Source organism: Scyliorhinus canicula, chromosome 22, assembly GCF_902713615.1.
Source record: "Scyliorhinus canicula chromosome 22, sScyCan1.1, whole genome shotgun sequence".
In the NCBI taxonomy this organism is placed as follows: Eukaryota; Metazoa; Chordata; class Chondrichthyes; order Carcharhiniformes; family Scyliorhinidae; genus Scyliorhinus; species Scyliorhinus canicula.
In genome coordinates, this window is record NC_052167.1 from 8,669,031 (window position 1) to 8,692,663 (window position 23,633).

Sequence of the window (23,633 nt, forward strand, 5' to 3'; positions counted from 1 at the left end):
GAGCAGCATTTCTGGGTGACTGATATTTTTGGCTCACTCAGTTGGACACATCTTAAATTTAGTTTTTTGCAAGCAGGGAGCATCCTGCAATTTGTAAAAGTGAATTCACTGAGTGGGATTCAGGCCACCTGGCTCTGGGTCTGAGCGATGTGGCAAATGGGAGATTGGTTTGCATGATGTGTGTCGGGATTCTGACTGAGATGGTGTTTGAGTCACTGATGTTTGTACAATGGGACAGGGTTTCAAATCTTGTTCTTCTTTACGGGACATGTAATGGGAGGGGAGTTCAAACACTGAGGTTCTGCAAGTCAGTTTTCACAGGCAGAAGGTGGATTCTGATTCAGTCATGGTGTTGAAGCAGCACTTGGCACTGATTGGCAAACTAATTACATAATTATCAGGACACATTGCTAATAACAACAGCAACGTCCCTGAAAGATCTATGATGCTGTTATCCAACCATCTGTGAGCACACATAAAAGCTTTCATTTATAGTTTGATCTATTCCCCAAACGCTGCTGCATTTGTAAAGAGAGCAATCAGCAGACACCAAATAACCATTTTCAGGGTGAAAGTCCCTGTTTGTTCATTCATCGCTGTTAGCTCAAATAGTTAAAGCCAATTCTTGGAGATTGGGGATCTGTTGCTGTGCTTCCACCATGGGAGTATGCCCAGGAATTCTGAATCTCACCACCCCCACCCCCACCCCCACCCCCCCCCCCGCTTCTGCCTCACACCCGAGTATTTGGCCAGTGTTCCATAATGATGTGGCCGAGATTGGAAACATGGTGAAGCAGATGGGGAACGCAGGTCAGGAAGCGATTCCCACCCTTAGCAAATCTATGCATGGGAGGATTCAGAGGGATTCGGGAGAATCCCGTTATCGGACCACCATTTGGAGCGAGCTGGTCACTCCCCCCACATCGCAATTCAACCCCCAGATTGTCTGGATCACTCCCTCCCCTCCTGGTTTGGGGTGGCCCACCCCCTCCCCTCCCCTCCTACAGAGATCCCCACATCCCACAGAGACCCCCTAACTAAAGGGATCCCTTGACTAAAGGGACTCACCACCCACCACCCCCAGAAGAGAGACTCCTGTCTGGAAGCTGGCGTGCAGTCCAGACAGAGGCAGTGAAAAGAATCACTGTTTTAACACTCACCTGGTCAATACTCCCACTGGCTCAGACACAGGAAGTACACCTGTCAATTCCTGGAAACAGAAAACCCGTCAGCTGGGTTTAAACCCCCTCAGATCTTTGATATTCAAGCCAATCAGTCATTTCTCTTTGATATTGATTTTATTGGGTATGCTGTGATTGACAGCTCTATTTAGGGAGTTCCAGTGAGGGGTTCCTCTGGTTATGGGCTCTCTATTGGGGGGGGGGGTCTCCCTCTATTTAGGGACTCCTTGAGTGGGCTCCCTCTAGTTAGGGGATCCCTACGAGGGCTCCCTCTAGTTAGGGGATCCCTATGAGGGGTCCCTCTAGTTAGGAGATCCCTATGAGGGGTCCCTCTAGTTAGGGGATCCCTATGAGGGGTCCCTCTAGTTAGGGGATCCCTATGAGGGGTCCCTCTAGTTAGGGGATCCCTATGAGGGGACCCTCTAGTTAGGGGATCCCTTTGAGGGGGTCCCTCTAGTTAGGGGATCCCTATGAGGGGTCCCTCTAGTTAGGGGATCCCTATGAGGGGTCCCTCTAGTTAGGGGATCCCTATGAGGGGGTCCCTCTAGTTAGGGGATCCCTACGAGGGGTCCCTCTAGTTAGGGGATCCCTATGAGGGGTCCCTCTAGTTAGGGGATCCCTACGAGGGGTCCCTCTAGTTAGGGGATCCCTATGAGGGGTCCCTCTAGTTAGGAGATCCCTACGAGGGGTCCCTCTAGTTAGCGGATCCCTACGAGGGGTCCCTCTAGTTAGGGGATCCCTACGAGGGGTCCCTCTAGTTAGGGGATCCCTACGAGGGGTCCCTCTAGTTAGGGGATCCCTATGAGGGGTCCCTCTAGTTAGGGGATCCACACGAGGGGTCCCTCTAGTTAGGGGATCCCTATGAGGGGTCCCTCTAGTTAGGGGATCCCTATGAGGGGTCCCTCTAGTTAGGAGATCCCTACGAGGGGTCCCTCTAGTTAGGGGATCCCTATGAGGGGTCCCTCTAGTTAGCGGATCCCTATGAGGGGTCCCTCTAGTTAGGGGATCCCTATGAGGGGTCCCTCTAGTTAGGGGATCCCTATGAGGGGTCCCTCTAGTTAGGGGATCCCTATGAGGGGTCCCTCTAGTTAGGAGATCCCTGTGAGGGGTCCCTCTAGTTAGGGGATCCCTATGAGGGGTCCCTCTAGTTAGGGGATCCCTATGAGGGGTCCCTCTAGTTAGGAGATCCCTGTGAGGGGTCCCTCTAGTTAGGGGACCCTACGAGGGGTCCCTCTAGTTAGGAGATCCCTATGAGGGGTCCCTCTAGTTAGGGGACCCTACGAGGGGTCCCTCTAGTTAGGAGATCCCTATGAGGGGTCCCTCTAGTTAGGGGACCCTACGAGGGGTCCCTCTAGTTAGGAGATCCCTATGAGGGGTCCCTCTAGTTAGGAGATCCCTATGAGGGGTCCCTCTAGTTAGGGGACCCTACGAGGGGTCCCTCTAGTTAGGAGATCCCTATGAGGGGTCCCTCTAGTTAGGGGATTCCTGTGAGGGGTCCCTCTAGTTAGGGGACCCTACGAGGGGTCCCTCTAGTTAGGAGATCCCTATGAGGGGTCCCTCTAGTTAGTGGATCCCTATGAGGGGTCCCTCTAGTTAGGGGAAATGGAGTTGAGAATTATTTCAGATGTCATGACCTCATTGAACGGTGGAGCAGACTCGATGGGCTGAAGGGCCTACTCTTCTTCTGGGTCTTATGATCTTAGTAGAATCTGGAAGAAGTCAGTACGGAGACAGCGCAGAGCAGGATCTGAATATCAGTTTCAGCCTGAAACTCAATTCCTGCACCAACAGATACAACGTAGATTCCATAATAACATCACTGATTCAATAGGCACTTTATGAAATCCACTGCAATTTTTATGTTATCATTTATAATCCAATCTTAGTCTCAGCAAAACTGCAATCAAATCCCACGTTAGCGAAAAAATGCAACCTTCACATTTTCTAATAGCTGATAGCAATGCAGCCTTTACATCAAAAGATGCAAAACAATCACTATATTGACACTCACAAAGTCACTATATTGACACTCACAAAGTCACTATATTAACACTCACAAAGTCACTATATTAACACTCACAAAGTCACTATATTAACACTCACAAAGTCACTATATTGACACTCACAAAGTCACTATATTAACACAAAGTCACTATATTAACACTCACAAAGTCACTATATTAACACAAAGTCACTATATTAACACAAAGTCACTATATTAACACTCACAAAGTCACTATATTAACACAAAGTCACTATATTAACACAAAGTCACTATATTAACACAAAGTCACTATATTAACACTCACAAAGTCACTATATTAACACAAAGTCACTATATTAACACAAAGTCACTATATTAACACAAAGTCACTATATTAACACTCACAAAGTCACTATATTAACACAAAGTCACCATATTAACACTCACAAAGTCACTATATTAACACAGTCACTATATTAACACAAAGTCACTATATTGACACTTGCAAAGTCACCATATTAACACTCACAAAGTCACTATATTAACAGAAAGTCACTATATTAACACAAAGTCACTATATTAACAGAAAGTCACTATATTAACACAAAGTCACTATATTAACACTCACAAAGTCACTATATTAACAGAAAGTCACTATATTAACACAAAGTCACTATATTAACACTCACAAAGTCACTATATTAACAGAAAGTCACTATATTAACACAAAGTCACTATATTAACAGAAAGTCACTACATTAACACAAAGTCACTATATTAACACAAAGTCACTATATTAACACTCACAAAGTCACTATATTAACACAGTCACTATATTAACACAAAGTCACTATATTGACACTTGCAAAGTCACTATATTAACACTCACAAAGTCACTATATTAACACAGTCACTATATTAACACAAAGTCACTATATTGACACTTGCAAAGTCACTATATTAACACTCACAAAGTCACTATATTAACACAAAGTCACTATATTAACACAAAGTCACTATATTAACACTCACAAAGTCACTATATTAACACAAAGTCACTATATTAACACTCACAAAGTCACTATATTAACACAAAGTCACCATATTAACACTCACAAAGTCACTATATTAACACTCACAAAGTCACTATATTAACACTCACAAAGTCACTATATTAACACAAAGTCACCATATTAACACTCACAAAGTCACTATATTAACACAAAGTCACTATATTAACACAAAGTCACTATATTAACACAAAGTCACTATAATGACACTCACAAAGTCACTATATTAACACTCACAAAGTCACTATATTAACACTCACAAAGTCACTATATTAACACAAAGTCACCATATTAACACAAAGTCACTATATTAACACTCACAAAGTCACTATATTAACACAGTCACTATATTAACACAAAGTCACTATATTAACACAGTCACTATATTAACACAAAGTCACTATATTAACACAAAGTCACTATATTAACACAAAGTCACTATATTAACACAAAGTCACTATATTAACACTCACAAAGTCACTATATTAACACTCACAAAGTCACTATATTAACACAAAGTCACCATATTAACACAAAGTCACTATATTAACACTCACAAAGTCACTATATTAACACAGTCACTATATTAACACAAAGTCACTATATTAACACAGTCACTATATTAACACAAAGTCACTATATTAACACAAAGTCACTATATTAACACAAAGTCACTATATTAACACAAAGTCACTATATTAACACTCACAAAGTCTTCTTCACAGAGCAAAGCAACAGAATCTCCAGAAACTTGACATCAGAGTGATCAGCGGGAGCTTCCAGAATAGAGACTTGGCACCCACTGCTGAGTGACTTTGAACAATAGTAATGGGTGAGTTGACCCAGCATCTGTCCAGCAAATCCTCCAGAGCCCAACTCTCAAAGCAATGGCGAGATTTTCATATTTCATTTCCTCTATTCTGAGGTTTTCTGGGCATAAAATGCAAACTGCCTTCATCAGTAACACAGGTCACATTGTGGCACTGGGAACACGCTGGAGACTGTTGTTGTTCACGGTGTTTGAAACTCAGAACAACAATCATTAAAACAACATGGAATGGGTACAGTGTGAAGACAATTCATCGCCAGCAGAGAGAGAGGACAGTAAAATACTGGGGCAAAGTGAGGGACTGAGGAAGGATTAGCACTACTCCAGAGAGTCTCACTAAGCAATTTACTCATTTCTTTCTGGTTAACAGAGGTGGAATCTCGACAAGAGCTTAACTTTCTCTCTACAATTGCAATGCCTGCTGTTTAAATCTTTCTTTCTTTAATCCTTCAGTGCTACAAAAAGTTTTGAAGTTTCAGAATGAAGGCCCCACACCAGAAAAGTTACACTGGTGTTTCTCCTCCCAGGATCTTCACAACCCCCAGCACCCTGAGCCATGGGATCACGAGGACACCCAAGATGTCTATTGAGTACCCACATGGCCTGCTTGCCCTCTCTGCAATTTCAGAACCCCCACTTTCTTAGTTCAGTCCCTCGAAGTCTCTTACATTTTGAATGGTGTCCAGCATAGATCTCCCTCCATTCCAGGGTTTGGTAGATTTCCTCATGCAGTTCAGACTTGCCATGCTGTGCCATTTCCGATCCTCGAGCTTCCTATGAAAGGCCCCGGCCAGTAACAAGACACTGTCATAAAGGTAAAGATTGGACGTCTGCAGAGAGAGAGATCATTGTTACTTTTACTGAGAAGAAACGGATTTCAGCCATTTCCACCCTGAAGGTATTCACATGTTACTTAATGTATTGACAGTGATCACAGGGAGCAAGAGCATCACGAGGCACTTTCTTCATTGCACTGAAGAAACATCCCCGTATGGTCACATTGCCCTCTGACTGAAACCCCCATTACATTGCTGAGAAGCGACAGAGTTCTGGTCATTATATCCAGGACCAGACTCTTTGTCAGTCACACTTTCCACTCCCTGAAGCAGCGATATTATCTCTGCTCAACTTCTCACAACTCACAGCATGCTTGTCTTCATCGGCGGGGTATTGAGTACAAGAGTCGGCAGGTCATGTTACAGTTATATAGGACTTTGGTTAGGCCACATTTGGAATACTGCGTGCAGTTCTGATCACCACATTACCAGAAGGATGTGGATGCTTTGGAGAGGGTGCAGAGGAGGTTCACCAGGATGTTGCCTGGTATGGAAGGTGCTAGCTATGAAGAAAGGTTGAGTAGATTAGGATTGTTTTCGTTGGAAAGACGGAGGTTGAGGTGGTCCTGATTGAGGTCTACAAAATTATGAGAGGTATGGACAGGGTGGATAGCAACAAGCTTTTCCCAAGAGTGGGGGTGTCAGTTACAAGAGGTCACGATTTCAAGGTGAGAGGGGGAAAGTTTAAGGGAGATGTGCGTGGAAAGTTTTTTACGCAGAGGGTGGTGGGTGCCTGGAACGCTTTGCCAGCGGAGGTGTTAGAGGCGGGCACGATAGCATCATTTAAGATGCATCTGGACAATGTGAACGGGCAGGGAACAGAGGGAAGTAGATCCTTGGAAAATAGGTGACAGGTTTAGATAAAGGATCTGGATCGGCGCAGGCTGGGAGGGCCGAAGGGCCTGTTCCTGTGCTGTAATTTTCTTTGTTTTGTTCTTTGTTCCTTGCACATAATCCTCAGAAACAGGGAAATATTCCATCGAATCAAACTTGGTAAGATTCCAAACATTCAGTTTGGAATGTAACATCTAAATTGGGAATATTTATAAAACTGGGCAGGATACGAAGGTTGATGGACATCAATGTATTCGGCATTCTGCATACCCAGGAACTGAGGGTGATCAAATCAGAGTGACTCCCCTGTCTCGGAGGGCTGGCTAAGAACCTTTCCCCTACCTCTCCCCAGAAAGATGTGGTGAAGTGGGTGATGACACTGCAGAGACTGAGCTGGTGAGAAGCTCACAATCAGCTTCATTCATTTTATAAAAGCTCATTCGTTCTGTATCCATCTGCAAACAGCAGTAAAGGAATCTGTCTTGTTGACTAAATTCCATATCAGCAAAACTGACAACTGCTCCATTGAAACGTTTTGGTGTAAATGTATTTGTGCATCTTAACAAAGGACGTAACATTCTGTTACTTAAATAAAAGGGATTTATTTGTAGTCACAAGATGCGACATGTGTGTCTGTATTTCAATGATGTGCAGAACAGGTGCATCAAACACTCAGCCTTTTACAGCTGATATTTGCACTATCAGGAGATCTGTAAGACAGAGAGAACTTTATTCCAGCTGCAGTTCATAGATCATAGACCCTCGTAGAATTTATAGTGCAGAAGGAGGCCATTCTGCCCATCGAGTCTGCACTGGCCCTTGGAAAGATTACCCTATCTATGCCCTAGGGGCTGGTTTATCACACTGGGCTAAATAGCTGGCTTGTAATGCAGAACAAGGCAGCAGTGAGGGTTCAATTCCCGTACCAGCCTCCCCAAACAGGCGCCAGAATGTGGCGACTGGGTCTTTTCACAGTAACTTCATTGAAGCCTACTTGTGACAATGAGCTATTATTATTATTACATCTCCATCTTATCCCCGTAACCCAATAACCCCATCTAACCTTTTTTTTTGGACACTAAGGGGTAATTTAGCATAGCCAATCCACCTAACCTGCACATCTTTGGACTGTGGGAGGAAACCGGAGCACTCGGAGGAAACCCACGAAGACACGGGGAGAACGTGCAGACTCCGCACAGACAGTGACCCAAGCCGGGAATCGAATCTGGGAACTGGGAGCTGTGTGTGTATTTGCGAGTGCCGGGAATCACGCAGCTAAACCCGCTCGCTATGGGACTTTTTTCTCTTTTGGGGGACTCATGCCCTTATTATTCAATGTGCAGTAGTGTATTTTAATCTTTATTCATGTTCTACTACAATGATCAAATTTGGCAATCTCTTCATTCCAAGATGACTGTCTCAGATAACAGACAATGACGGGAAGAGATATTTCTATGATATTGTTGCATTCGGAAATGAAGATTAGGCTCCAGTTCACAGGACTTGTTGAATAATTCTGAAAGCATTTCCTGGTTTAACTGACACACCTGTAGCACCTGGTGAGGGAGCACCTGTGGCTAATATTGTTCACAAAGAAATCTACTTCACAAAGAGACGTCCATCCACTGGATCTCAGAGGATGCAAAGTTCCATCACCTTCCGGCAGCTACTTACAATTAAACTACTTCAAAATGTTTGAATAGAGGTACCTGTGAAATGTTTCATGGGGAAGTTTTATTTGTTTCTATCACTGACAGACCTGTAATGTTTGTAAGTATCCTTCCTGTGGGTCACATAACAGTGAAGAAATGCGATGGTTGTGCCTCATGCACCTGCGGTTGGGGTCTTTGGAGGTGGGGAAGATCTGTCGCACCACAGTCATCCGTCCCAGGGCACTGTGAACAAGTTCCAGAATCTCCGAGTCACTGATTTCCTGTTAATTCCAAATTAAACAAGGGGTTAAATAAGACAACGGGTCTTCCATAACAACCTCCAAAAGCACAGTATTAGCTTTCGCACCTACACTAACATCCAGCCCAACCTCACCACCCTCCATCTACTCCTTCGCTGTTACTAACTTACTGGGGCACTTGTCAGACATTCCCTGCTGGAGAAGCAGAATCTTCTCCAATTAAACCGTGGGAAGATGGAAACCATTGCTTTTGGTCTCCATTCCAAACTCCATTCAGTGGCGACCGACTCCACTCTCTGAGGCTAAGCCAGGTCAACTTCAACTTTAGAGCCATATTTGACCACAAAATAAACTTCCGATCACATATCTGCACCCTCACGAAGACCATGTAGTTCCACAATTGTAACATCATCTGACATTGTAATACATGTTGCAGGAAAGTCAACGGCCGGGTTTAGCTCAGTCGGCTGGACAGCTGGTTCGTGATGGAGAGCAAGGCCAGAAGCGTGGGTTCAATTCCCGTACCAGCTGAGGTTAATCATGAAAGTTCTACCTTCTCAACCTTGCCCTTCGCCTGAGGTGTGGTGACCCTCAGGTTAAACCACCACCAGTCAGCTTCTCCCCCTCAAAGGGGAAAGCAGCCTATGGCCATCTGGGACTATGGTCATCTGGGGCTATGGCAACTTCATTATACTGTAGAAAAGAGAGGATGTCTTTGAGGGAACAAGGATAGAGTCCATATGCTTAGAATCGAGAAGGAAAAAATACTACTTGGGGTATTCTATGGATCTTCAAAGAGAGAGAGAAACAGAGAAGGTAAATCACAGAGATGCGCGAGAATGAGAATGGTGGGAACTTATTCAAATATCAAATGGGATAATATTAGAATAAAGGATAAGTTAGCTGTGATTTGCCAAAATAGGGTTAGAGCAAGAGAGTGTAATGATATAATAGTTGTGTTGTAATTCACTAACTGACTTCTAGGAGTCTCACTGGTATATAAATGAATGTTAGAGTCAGATGACCTCAGATTGACTGGGGAGCTGGGAGAGAGAGGTTGCTGGTGCATGTTAATACTATTATCCATTGGTTGTTTTTGTATACAGTTTACCCACAATTAATGTTAATAAATCGTTTATAGCATGAGCTACAAGTGTTCTTGTAATAAAAAATCAGGCCATCCAACAAGAACATTACACCATACCAGGGTTGGATGAACTAAGATAAAAACTATTTTGTGTATAGTTTACCCACAGTCAATGTTAAAAAATAGTTTATAACTTTAGCTACAAGTGTTCTTGTAATGTAAATCAGGCCATTTGACAAGAACATTACAGAAGGAAAACAAAAAAGCCTAAATAAGGGTTAATGTACATGAATGTGAATGTGTGGAGTGTGAGTAAGAAGACTGGCTACAGACACAGGTTGATAAATGAAATTGTGATATTATTACTTTAACAGAGATCTGGCTCAGAGAAGGGCAGAACTGGGTGTTATACATTCCTGGCTGAAGGTGTTTAGGAGGGACTGGGAAAGAAGAAATGGGTGAGGGGGTGGGATTAGTGGCAGTATTGATTAAAGATGGCATTACAGCTCTGGAGAAATGGTCCAGAGGAATCAATGATGGAATCTTTCTGGTTAGAGGTTCGAAATGGAAATGGTGCAATAACATCAAACGGTGCAGCACACAGACCACCAACTATTGGGAGGAATGTAGAGCTAGTTTAGCACACTGGGCTAAATCGCTGGCTTTGAAAGCAGACCAAGGCAGGCCAGCAGCACGTTTCAATTCCCGTACCAGCCTCCCCGAACAGGCGCCGGAATGTGGTGACTAGGGGCTTTTCACAGTAACTTCATTTGAAGCCTACTTGTGACAATAAACGATTTTCATTTTGTTCATTTCACACTTGCAAGGAAATTACAAAGAGGTGCAAGAATTATAGAGCGATTAGAATGGGAGACTTAATTATCCAAATGTAGACTAGGATAGGAATAGAGCAAAGAAACAAGAGAGGTGAGAGTACCTGGATTGTGTTGAAGATAATGTTCTACAGCAGATATTTCCAATGTAATGAGGGCCGTGCTATGGGACCTGGTCCTGGGGAATAAGTGAGCCCAAGTGGATCAAACAACAGTGGGAGAACATTTAGGCAACAGTGGCCATTGTGTTTAGGTTGCCCATGGGAAAGGAACAAGGCACAGGGAAGGGTAAAATACTTAATCCGTTCTTTTTATTGATGTTTACTCAGGAAGGGGAATCTGACAAAATATCGGGTGGAGTTAGTGGAGGCTATGGTTCATGGGAAAATTGACAGGGATAAGATCCTGGAAAGGCTGGCTATATTGAGAGTAGATTGTCAAGGGATCCAGTAGATTGTATCCCTGCTTGCTAAAGGGAGTGGGGGTGGAGATAATAAAAGAGGTTGCCTTATTTTTTCAGGCTTCCCCAGATATGGGGGAGTGGCAAATGTGACACTAGGTTAAAGAAAGAGCAATTCTAACATCTGCAGGCCAAATAACCGAACATCAGTAGAATCCTTCATCTGCAACAAACCCAGTCAGTATTTGGAGAGGTTCATTTCAATTTGGGAGAGCCAGCATGGATTTGGAAAAGGCAGATCATGCTCGACTAATCAAATTGATTTTTTGGTGAAGTAACAGACAAGGTTGATGAAGGGACGTAGTAGACGTGGTCCGTGTGGATTTTAAGAATGTTTTTGATATAGTACCACATAAAAGGCTGGTTAACAGAATTGGAACTTATGGACCAGTAGGGCCAGTGTGCAATTGGATAAAAGAATTGGCTGAAGATCAGAAATCAGTGAGCAGATAATTGTTTTTTGGACTGGCGAATGATAGACAGCAGAGTTTCCCAAGTGTCAATGCGAAGAACACGGATTTGTTTGGGCAGCAGGGTAGCATAGTGGTTAACACTATTGCCCCACAGCTCCAGGGTCCCAGGTTCAATTCCTGGCTTTGGGTCACTGTCTGTGCGGAGTCTGCACGTTCTCCCCGTGTCTGCGTGGGTTTCCTCCGGGTGCTCCGGTTTCCTCCCACAGTCCAAAGATGTGCAGGTGAGGTGGATTGGCCATGATAAATGACCCTTAGTGTGGGCTTTTTGGGTTACAGGGATAAGATCATAAGAACTAGGTACACTAAATTTATTTTAAAAAAGGACCCCCCGCATCTTTCTAAATTCCAATGAGTACAGTCCCAGTCTACTCAACCTCGCCTCGTAATCCAACCCCTTCAGCTCTGGGATTAACCTAGTGAAACTCCTCTGCACACCCTCCAGCGCCAGTACGTCCTTTCTCAGATAAGGAAACCAAAACTGAACACAATACTCCAGGTGTGGCCTCACTGACACCTTATACAGATAGGGTGGAGGTGTGGGCTTAGGTAGGGTGCTCGTTCCAAGGGCTGGTGCAGACTTGACGGGCTGAATGGCCTCCTCCTGCTCCGTAAATTCTATGATATCTATTTTTTTTAAATAAATGTAGAGTATCCAATTCACTATTTCCAATTAAGGGGCAATTTAGTGTGGCCAATCCCCAAGCCTGCACATCTTTGGGTTGTGGGGGCGAAACCCACGCAGACACGGGGAGAATGTGCAAACTCCACACGGACAGTGACCCAGAGCTGGAATCGAACCTGGGACCTCGGCGCCGTGAGGCAGCAGTGCCCTCCACTGCACCACAATTCTATGATATCTATGATATGAGATATAAATGACTTGGATCCTGGAATGCAGGGCAAAATTTCCAAACCTGAGAATGATACTAAACTTGGTGAAGTGGCAAACAGTGAGGACGACACAACCTTTGGGCAAGAGATGCAGGAGGGATTGTAAGGAAGCACTCTCTCACAGCGAGTGGTAACGATATTGCCCTCGAGGGTAATGGTGTTGGAACAAAGGTGCTTAAAGGAAATAAACTTACAGGAATACTGGGATCGAGTGGGAGAGTGGGACTGACTCGATTGCTCCACGGGGAGTCAACAGGGACTCGACGGGCCGAACGGCCTGCTTCTGTGCTGTGAATGACTCTGTAGCTGGCCCCTGTCTCAGCTTATCTGCTGCTGAAACCTACATTCACGTCTCGGTGATCTTTAGGCTGAACTATTCACCCCTTGTTCGAGTCTCAAAGTGCGGATTTGCAAACAAGGATTTGGGCATTTAATTCCAAAATGACACCAATACTTGTGAATGATTTCAAAGATGTACTGCAGAGTTTGGATAGATGAGTAGCTACGGCATTCATGCAGTGTCACTTTGTAAATGTCTCCTATTCCAGCTGGATTCTGCGGTGACTTCGAGAGTCAGACCCTGCCGGACACCTGAGCAAAGGAGAGAGCGGAGCAGGTTCACTGACTAAACTATCCACTTAAACCAATCTTTTCCATTGTGGAAAACAGCTTCAATCACCCATGGATTTGAACACAGACAGCCAACATCTTCATGTTGGGAATTGGTCATGAATTTTAAATGCCTTTGCACCTTTTTCATCAAAAAGCTTGTGATGTCCTTTGACCTGAAGTTCAAAGGGGCTCCTTACAACGATCAAATATTGATGGGTGTTTCAGGGCAATAATTGTTATCTACTTGATGTTTTAACATGGGAAAAGGCTGAATATTTCTTCCAGGTGAAGATGATTGCCTGGAATATGATCCCATCTAAATTCTATGAATACTATTGTCATTAAAAGGGCAAAGTACATTCGGGCAACAACTTTCTTACCAGCCTAGGTTCGGAGTTAGGCTTCCTCGTGGCTGGGCTCACCAGGTACATTGCCAATATCCTGGAGCAGCCTCAATACAGATAGCAGGATTTTGAGTTTAAAGGGCCTCACAAGGTGGGTAAGCAATTTGTTCGATGGTGTGCTCGGCAGCTCCAGAGTAGCTGAGGGTGATTTGAGGTTATAGGCCCGGCTGTACTATGGTGTCGTGGGAAAGCCTGTCCACAACTTCATCATTCTTCTTCTTGCTGGTCTTTCCCACCACCACCAACTCATCCAGTCCCCTCATAGAGTCATACAGCACAGAAAAGACCCTTCAGCCCATCGGGTCTATGACGTTCAAAAATAACCACCTAACTATTCTAATCCCAGTTTCAAGCACATCACCCATAGCTTTGTACGTATTGGGACTGCTAGAGCAAATCTAAATATTTCTTAAATGTTGTGAGGGTCTCTGCCTCCACCACCCTTTCAGTCAGCGAGTTCCAGACTCCCATCACTCTCTGGGTGAAAAGGGTTTTCCTCCCATCCCCTCTAAACCTCCTGTCCCTTACCTTAAATCCCTGCCCCCTGATCACTGATCCCTCCACCAAGGGGAAAAGTTTCTTCCTGTCTACTCTATCTATGCCCCTCATCATTTTATACACCTCAATCATGTCCCTTCTCAGTCTCCTTTGCTCCGAGGAAAACAACCCCAGTCTATTCAATCTCTCTTCATAACTAAAACTCTCCAGCCCAGGCAACATCCTGGTAAATCTCCTCTGCACCCTTTCCAGCGCTATCACATCCCTCCTGTAATGTGGATTCCAGAACTGCCCACAATACTCTAGCTGTGGCCTAACCAACGTTTTATACAGTTTCAGCATAACCTCCCTGCTCTTAAACTATGCCTTGCCTAAGAACGTGTACCATAGGCCCTCTTAACCACTGTACCTACCTGCTCTGCTACCTCAAGGGACCGGTGCACATGCACACCAAGTTCCCGCTGATCCTTGGTGCATCCCAGGGTCCTGCCGTTTATCATGTATTCCCTTGTCTTGTTTACCCTGCCCAAGGGCATCACCTCACACCTCCTCTCCTGCTCACCACACCTCCTCTCCTGCTCACCAGACCTCCTTTCCTGCTCACCATACCTCCTCACCACACCTCCTCACCTGCTCACCATATCTTTTCTGTCTTCCCCGACATCCATTGGTTTCTCTCCATGGTGCATTAATATCACAGAACATAGAACATATAGTGCAGAAGGAGTCCATTTAGCCCATCGAGTCTGCACCGACCCACTTAAGCCCTCACTTCCACCCTATCCCCGTAACCCAATCACCCCTCCTAACCTTTTTTTGGACACTAAGGGCAATTCAGCAGGGCCAATCCACCCTAACCTGCACGTCTTTGGACTGTGGGAGGAAACCGGAGCACCCGGAGGAAATCCACGCAGACACGGGGAGAACGTGCAGACTCTGCACAGTCAGGGGAATTGAACCTGGGACCCCGGTGCTGTGAAGACACACTGCTATCCACTTGTGCTGCCGTGCTGCCCAGTAATCCTCAATTTCCCACCTTATTTCATTTAGCTCTGTAATCTTTCCCAGTTCTGGTTATTTATGTCTCCTCCTTCATTCCCTGATTCAGTGGTGGACTCTTTAATCACCCAGTGCCTCTGCTGTCTGAAACCTCTTGTTAAACCCATACTACCTGATCCACACAGTAAAATCCAATTCTTTGAGCACACCTTCATGCTACTTGTCACTATCCCAACCCTGAATGTTGTCCAGATCTTGCTGCATGTCAGCATGGACAGTTTCATTGGCTGAGGAGTGAAATTGAACACTTCGCAATGATCAGTGAACTTCCCCACTTCATTTTATTTTTTTCCTTTTTTCCAATTAAGGGGCAATTTAGCGTGGCCAATCCACCTGCCCTGGTGTGGGAGTGACACGCACACATGGGAGAATGTGCAAACTCTACACGGACAGTGACCCAGGGCCGGGATCGAACCCAGATCCTCAGTGCCGTGAGGCAGCAGTGGTAACCACTGCGCCACCTCGAGCATTCCCATTTCTGACCTTGTGGTGGAGGGAAGAGGATTGGTGAAGCGATAGAAGTTGGTTGGGCCTTAGACACTGCCCTGAGGAACTCCTGCTGTCATGTCACAGGGGCAGCACGGTAGCATTGTGGACAGCACAATCGCTTCACAGCTCCAGGGTCCCAGGTTCGATTCCCGGCTGGGTCACTGTCTGTGCGGAGTCTGCACATCCTCCCCGTGCGTGCGTGGGTTTCCTCCGGGTGCTCCGGTTTCCTCCCACAGTCCAAAGATGTGCAGGTTAGGTGGATTGGCCATGATAAATTGCCCTTAGTGTCCAAAATTGCCCTTAGTGTTGGGTGGGGTTATTGGGTTATGGGGATAGGGTGGAGGTGTTGACCTTGGGTAGGGTGCTCTTTCCAAGAGCCGGTGTAGACTCGATGGGCCGAATGGCCTCCTTCTGCACTGTAAATTCTATGATCTATGATCTATGTCCTGAGATGATTGATATCCAACCACCACAAGCACCTTCCTTTGTGTTCGGTACGACTCCAACCAGTGGAGAGTTTCCCCCCCCTGATTTCAATGATTCCAATCACACAAGGCCTGGTTTGATCTAACTGACTGTCTGGGCAGCTGCTTTCGGTGGCAGTTAAGGATTTATCACATTGAGATGGGACTGGAGTCACATAGAGGGCTGGTGAGTAAGGATGTAGGTTTCCCTTCCTGAAGGACACGAGTGAAGTAGTTGTGTTTTCTGTCACACGTCATGTGGGATTTAAATTTACATTCTCTGGATTATTACCCCTGGCTTTTTGGTAAAGTAACCATAGCAGAATTGTGCTCAGGTCTGACTGTCAGTTGAAGCAGAGAGAGGGACAAGTTAAAAACCTTTTTTTCTCCCCTGATAGGGATATTGATTGATTAGAACACGGATGCTTTCTCACAAGTGAACATTGATGCAGATTTGACAAACAACATAATTTAAAGAATTAGGTAAAAAGCTAAAGAAAGGGCAAAGAGAGAAATAAAACAGAATGAGGAGTTTGATGAAATGAAATGAAAATCGCTTATTGTCACGAGTAGGCTTCAAATGAAGTTACTGTGAAAAGCCCCTAGTCGCCACATTCCGGCGCCTGTCCGGGGAGGCTGTTACGGGAATCAAACCGTGCTGCTGGCCTGCTTGGTCTGCTTTCAAAGCCAGCGATTTAGCCCTGTGCTAAACGGCCACTTAGATGCCCACAGATATGATTCAGAGTGAACTTTGGGCACAATGCAAGCGAGCGAATGGTGTCGCTCTGTGCGAAACAAAGCCGGAGATGGAGGAATAAAAGGCTTTATAAAAAATTAATAAACTCATGCTGACAAAAAACTTTTGAAACAGTGAATGGTCGAAGCACCCCTAATTGCAGGCCTGTTAGTGGTTTCTGACTGAGTCCAACGCCGTCACAGCTCTTTAATATGCACAACTTCTCTTACATTCTGGAGAATTGAATTTGACAGGCTGGCCAAGTGAATCTTTCAACTTCATTTCCTATTCCGTTCAGTCAATTACAATTACACGCTTGCCTTACTTTTTCTTAAATAAAAATAATTATTGGGGTTTTATACCTGGACTGGCAGGCACATTTTACCATTCTCGTTGGGGTTCTACTGAGCATCATGAAACAGGCTCAGATCTGCTTTTAACGAGTATTGATTAATTGATTAGAATCAGGAAATCAATTATAACAGCAGATATTTAACAAGGCAGTGAGGCAGCTGCGGAGGTTAAACATCCAGATGATTTGCCAGTGTTTGTTACTTGTACACCAATTTGGGTTCAATTGGGAAACAATAGATTTTATGCCCACTAAGGGCATCTTAATACTGAACTGCCTGTGACACGGAATCAATCCAGCAGTAAATATCTAGCCCCAATCAGTTAGAAACACAAACTGATCCATTGTTGCTGGTATCGAACTACAAAAGAAAAACAGAGGGGAGGGCGGTTTTACAAATATCGGAAAAGTTCGATAGCAGCGGATGAAGCAGCATTGAACGTGGCAGAATCAACAGGATTTCTCTGGCGTCTCGTAAACAAATGGCAAGAGGCATGTCCCACCACAACACATTGTGGGGGGGGGGGGGGGGGGGGGGGGGGGCAGGCTCTGATTGGATCCATTCCGTCGGCAACTTATTTTTTTTTAGGTCGGGGCCATTTTTAAAGATTGCGCCAGAGCACGAACGTCAGCCAGCAAACCCCGATGCCCGGGGCAGTGCCATAGGGCTGTGTCAGGGGGCAGTGCCAGGGGCAGTGAAAGGGGGCAGTGCCAGGGAGCAGAGCCGGGGGCAGCGAAAGGGGGCAGTGCCAGGGGCAGTGCCGTGGGGCATTGCCATGGAGCAGTGCCAGGAGGCAGTGACTGGGGGCAGTGCCAGGGAGCAGAGCCGGGGGCAGCGAAAGGGGGCAGTGCCAGGGGCAGTGCCGTGGGGCATTGCCATGGAGCAGTGCCAGGAGGCAGTGACTGGGGGCAGTGCCAGGAGGCAGTGACTGGGGGCAGAGCCAGATGCAGTGCCAGGGGGCAGAGCTGGAGGCAGTGCGAGGGGGAAATGCCAGGGGGCAGAACCAATGGGGCAGTGCCAAGGAGCAGTGCCAGGAGGCAGTGACGGGGCAGTGCCAGGGGGCAGTGCCAGGGAGCAGAGCCGGAGACAGTGCCAGGGGACAGTGCCAAGGGACAGTGTCAGGGAGAAGAGCTGGGGGCAGTGCCAGGGAGCAGTGCCAGAGAGCAGTGCCAGGGGGCAGTGCCAGGGAGCAGTGCCAGGGAGGAGAGCTAGAGGGCAGTGCCTGGGGGCAGAGCCAGGGGACAGTGCCAGGGAGCAGTGGCAGGGGGCAGTGGCATGGAGGCCAGGAGGCTGAGCCAGGGGGCAGAGCTGGGGGGCAGTGCCAGGGAGCAGTGCCAGGGAGCAGAGCCAGGGAGCAGAGCCAGGGGGCAGCACCAATGGGGCAATGCCAGGGAGCAGAGCCAGGGGGCTGTGCCAGGGGGCAGCACCAATGGGGCAATGCCAAGGAGCAGTGCCAGGAAGCAGTGCCAGGGGGCAGTGCCAGGGAGCAGTGCCAGGGGACAGTGCCAGGGAGCAGTGCCAGGAAGCAGTGCCAGGGGGCAGTGCCAGGGGGCAGTGCCAGGGAGCAGTGCCAGGGGGCAGTGCCAGGGGGCAGTGCCAGGAAGCAGTGCCAGGGGGCAGTGCCAGGGGGCAGCACCAATGGGGAAATGTCAGGGAGCCGAGCCAGGGGGAAATGCCAGGTGTCAGAGCCAGGGGCAGTGCCAGGAGGCAGAGCCAGCGAGAAGTGCCAGGGAGCAGTTCCAGGGAGCAGTGCCAGGGAGAAGTTCCAGGGGGCAGTGCCAGGGGGCAGAACCAGGGGACAGTGCCGGGGGCAATGCCAGGGGGCAGCACCAATGGGGCAGTGCCAGGGAGCAGAGCCAGGGAGCAGTGACTGGGGGCATTGCCAGGGAGCAGAGCCAGGGGACAGTGCCAGGGAGCAGTGCCAGGGAGCAGAGCCAGGGGGCAGTGCCAGGTGGCAGTGCCAGGGGGCAGTGCCAGGGGACAGTGCCAGGGAGCAGTGCCAGGGAGCAGAGCCAGGGGGCAGTGCCAGGTGGCAGTGCCAGGGGGCAGTGCCAGGGAGCAGTGCCAGGGAGCAGTGCCAGGTGGCAGAGCCAGGGGGCAGAGCCAGGGGACAGTGCCAGGGAGCAGAGCCAGGGGGCAGTGCCAGGGGGCAGTACCAGAGTCATGGCCGGGACAGTGCTTGGGTCATGCCAGGGGGCGGAACCAGGGCCATGCCAGGGGGCAGTGACTGGGTAGTGCTGGGAAAGTGCCTTTATCCTCTCCCCCTGATTGATGCACTCACCTGAGCTCCTCTGGGGAGCAGTCAGGTTTCACTCCGATCTGCCCTCCCACCAGCATGAATGGACTTTCTGTCGGTTGGTGGGGGGGTGGGGGGGGGGGGGGGGGGGGGGGGGGGGGGTGGGGGGGGGGGGGGTGTCATTCAGGTGGAGAGGTTTGGTAATTAGATGCTAATGTCTGGAAATGTCTGGCAGAGAGCGGGGACAATTATGTCCCCTGTTTATGTTGGTGTGAAACGTCATTTGGGCCTCTCGCAAGATTCTCCGCTCCTCCCATCATCAAACCTGCCCAAAAAAACCAGGAGTGGAAAATCCCAGCCATGTTTTAAAGAAATGGTGGAACTTACATATATGTTACTGTTCAATGAGATGTGGGTGTATTCATACAGGGTATGGAAGGTTAGCTTACAGATGCAGCAAGCAAATAAGACAAGTGGCAAGTTGGTCTTTGGAGCAAGGGGATTGGAGTACAAAGAAGGCCTGTTACAATTATACAGAACTCTGGTGAGACCACACTTGGAGAACCTTGTGTGGTTTTGGTCTACATATTCAAGAAGGATATATTTCTATTGGAGGCAGAGCAGTGAAGGTCCACTAGATCGGTTTCTAGAAAGTCCTATGATGAGTAAATTGGGCCGATAATCTTTGTGGAATTTAGAAGAAAGAGAGGTAATTTAATAGAAACATCCAGGTTATGAAGGGGATTGACAGGATAGATACAGAGAGGTTCTTTTCCCAGGTTTAGGAATCTAGAACACGGGTGCACAGTGTTTGAAGGACACTCTGCAGAGCGCATACCTCTGCCACACTGTGTTAACTGATCTTTATTATCATTAAGCAGCTCTTCCTTGAGTGTTTTCACTGCCTGGTTGATACTCTGCAACCACAAAGCAGAAAAAAATAATGTTTTTTTTATTCAGAGCTTCTATCTCAAAGGAGACATCAGACCAATCCACATCCAACAACCTACTCTGAAAACTCTGCTCACATTTTGACAGCTGTGGCAAATTTCACGCCAGCAGCTGAGACAATCCTTAAAATTCTAAATAAAACAACCCACAAAAAGTTCAATTCATCCCATCTTACAATGCTAACAGATCATTTAGAAGGTTCCAGAATCTGGATCTGGATCCACACCTTTGCCATAAACTAACCATTTCTTTCTCGCGCTGTACCCTATCTGTACACCAAATTTCATTGAAATCCATCCATTGGTCTTTGAGAGATATTGTCCACAGTCAAGCAGACTAACAAAGGCCAAAACATTACCTGCCCCCTCCTTTCTGGCAGAGATAATTTAGGACTGAGATGAGGAGGAACGTTTTCGCTCAGATGTGAATCTTTACAATTATCTATCTCAGTGAATTATGGATGCTCCTTGAGGAATTCTGTCTCTCGGGGAATTAAGGGAAATATGGAATGGGTGACAAAGTAGATTTGAGGCAGATGATTAGCCATGGTCTATTCCGTTTGTATGGTCTATTCCAGCCTTTTTCTTATATGCAGCTTATCTCAATGTTCCAATACTATTGTACCTCGACGTTAGTTAAACTGGAACCACACTTGGAGCACAGTGGAATGCTGTGATGGTCAGTGCTAGATTTACTTTAAGTAGCAGATTGGATTCCCAATGTGTGGCCAATGTAGCACGGTAGCATTGTGGATAGCACAATTGCTTTACAGCTCCAGGATCCCAGGTTCGATTCCGGCTTGGGTCACTGTCTGTGTGGAGTCTGCACAACCTCCCCGTGAGTGAGTGGGTTTCCTCCGGGTGCTCCGGTTTCCTCCCACAGTCCAAAGATCTGCAGGTTAGGTGGATTGGCCATGATAAATTGCCCTTAGTGTCCAAAATTGCCCTTAGCGTTGGGTGGGGTTACTGGGTTATGGGGATAGGGTGGAGGTGTTGACCTTGGGTAGGATGCTCTTTCCAAGAGCCGGTGCAGACTCGATGGGCCGAATGGCCACCTTCAGCACTGTAAATTCTATGATAATTCTATGATATTGTACTGCTCCATAACAAGGCATCATATTGAACAAGCAGGTTCTGTTGGCTGAGCTGCCTTTTGATACAGAAACTCATTAGGACGTGTGGCAATTCTATGGTATTTCTCAATGGAAACTATGGAAATGTTTGCCTCTGCACCGTCCTATTGGCAAAATAAAAAGAGACACTCTGAATGGAATTGAAACGGAGGGTCAGTGAGAGTACAAAGGGGAAAAAACGCTCACACAGAGAATTACAAATAAGTTGTCTCCTTTTGTGACATTTGCCACTTCAAAGTAACTCATTGTCTGTGAAGTGCTTGGGGACCTTTGAGCGAGATGTGATAAAGGACCAATAAATGTGAGTCAGTCTCTCTTCTCTACATCCACAAAGCTGTTGATAAATGAGAAACTCTAAATATAGAGAAACATATTCTACTTCCTTCACATGAAAATATAAATAAAATATACACCGGAGGATAATCTTTTTGTCAGCATTTCACAGTTTATGCCAGGATTGTGTGCAGTCATGTGCTGATGTCCCTGTGCCCTTCCCCAACAACGTGCTTTAAAACTAAACCAGAGTTTATAAGTTCATAAGATACATCAGCAGAATTAGGCCATTTGGCCCATCAAGTCTGCTCCGCCATTCTATCATGGCAGATCTCATCCTGGCCGCAACGCCACCCTCCTGCCTGTTCTCCATAACCCTTTAACCCATAACCGTGTCTACCTGTCTAAGTTTCCACTGTCAGAAAAAGATTTCTGTGTCTCACAACACCATTCTTGTAAATATCTGAGTAGTTTAATGTTATCTAGCACTGAGATAACTTGTGCTCATTATTAACTGCATTGAGGCAGCTTAAACTCTTTATCCTGTTTGGTTTGATAGATTATAAACAAGATTTTACATAACTGCTTACAGCTTGTGTATACACCCAACACCTCACTACCTGTTGTTGATGAAAACGCCTCACTACATTACCTCCCAGGTTAAGGGCAAGGTGAACAATTGTTATCACAGAATGTCGATACATCACAACCAAATTTACTCGAAGGAGATTGCTGTGAGAGTGAGGTTTATGTTAAGGTTAGAATTATAAATGGGGGACTTACAAGGCAAGTCTCACATTTACTACGTTTACAAATACTCCATTCCTTTTTTGGAAGTTTGAGAGGTGATCTACTTGATATCTTTAAAATGATGAAGAGATTCAATGGGGTGGATACAAGAGGAATTTCTACATTCCTGCTGTGAATGTAGGGGCTGAGCATTGACTCCATTACACCCTGGGAGTGACTCCTTACCATATCCACACAGCTCATTCACAACCCACACTTTCTTTCTTTTCTTGGTTTCATTAATCCACCTCAGGAGCTTGTCTCTTTATCCTGTAACACATCTGCTTCTATCATTCTTCCAGACAGTGCACTGCAGATCATAGCAATCACAGCATAAAAAACCAATCTCCAGGTTGAAACTTAAATCAGCATCTTCCACTTCTCCACCTGCCAACAGATCAATCCCTGTTAAAACTTCATGTAATTTGGAAAGTTCTCTTAACCTTCTCTATTCTACAACTTCTCTCATCTCTCCATATAGCTGACTCCCATTGTCCCTATCATTCCCGTAAACCACCCCTCTGCCCTCTACAAAGCCCAGTGCTGCCAATGCTGCACATTATTCTCTAGCGGCTCTTTGTGGTGAGATTTTCAGGGAGGGTTTCGCACTGCTCTCCAACAAGATTTAGTCATTATTTTGGACTCTGGGGAGTTTCTCACCAGTTCAGCCCACACTTAGATCAGCACTGGGGAGCTGAACTCAGAGATCGGGCGCCCATGGCCAATGTCACCCCCCTCATACATGGGCACTACCCCACACCCCTCAAGTGAGGACACCCTGCGATACCTACCACCTCCCAACCTGCCAAAGGCTCCTTCTTATCTGCCATGCACCTCCCACCCTTCAACCCCCCCACACCCTCCATTCATTGGCATGCCCCCCCCCCCCCCTCAGACCCTGACCCTGAGCTGTGCCCCCCTGGCACACGGGCACCCTGGTAGTGCTCCTGCTGGCTTTGCTGTGCCAGCCGAGCGCAGACATAAATCTGGACTGGAGTATGGCATAAATCTGGACTGGAGTATGGCATAAATCTGGACTGGAGTATGGCATAAATCTGGACTGGAGTATGGCATAAACCTGGACTGGAGTACGACAAAACTGGGCACGGAGGGTGGAATGAACTTGGGCTGGATGAATTTTCATTTGATTGCGTTGAGACTTCAGGAACATCAAAGCATTGTCTTCAGCACCCACAATGGCTGCCACGTAATTAGCATAAGCAAAAAGGAACAATTTTTGAGCATAT

At 46.5% G+C, this 23,633-nt stretch overlaps 1 protein-coding gene and 1 non-coding gene across 4 annotated transcripts in view; one reads left to right on the plus strand and one right to left on the minus strand.

Annotated features, from left to right (window-relative positions):
- Nucleotides 1–23,633, minus strand: part of LOC119956109 (glutamate receptor ionotropic, delta-1-like) — a 709,994-nt gene that overhangs the window by 144,933 nt on the left and 541,428 nt on the right. For all 3 annotated transcript variants that reach the window (XM_038782976.1, XM_038782978.1, XM_038782977.1), the window contains exons 6-7: nucleotides 8,494–8,667; nucleotides 5,733–5,894 (exon numbers count right to left, since the gene is read on the minus strand). In XM_038782976.1, coding sequence (XP_038638904.1) covers nucleotides 5,733–5,894; nucleotides 8,494–8,667 — 336 coding nt within the window. The remainder of the gene's footprint in view (nucleotides 1–5,732; nucleotides 5,895–8,493; nucleotides 8,668–23,633) is intronic.
- On the plus strand, nucleotides 2,434–2,555 carry LOC119956257. The gene has a single exon (XR_005458612.1). It is a non-coding gene; the product is annotated as a small nucleolar RNA SNORA11 (small nucleolar RNA).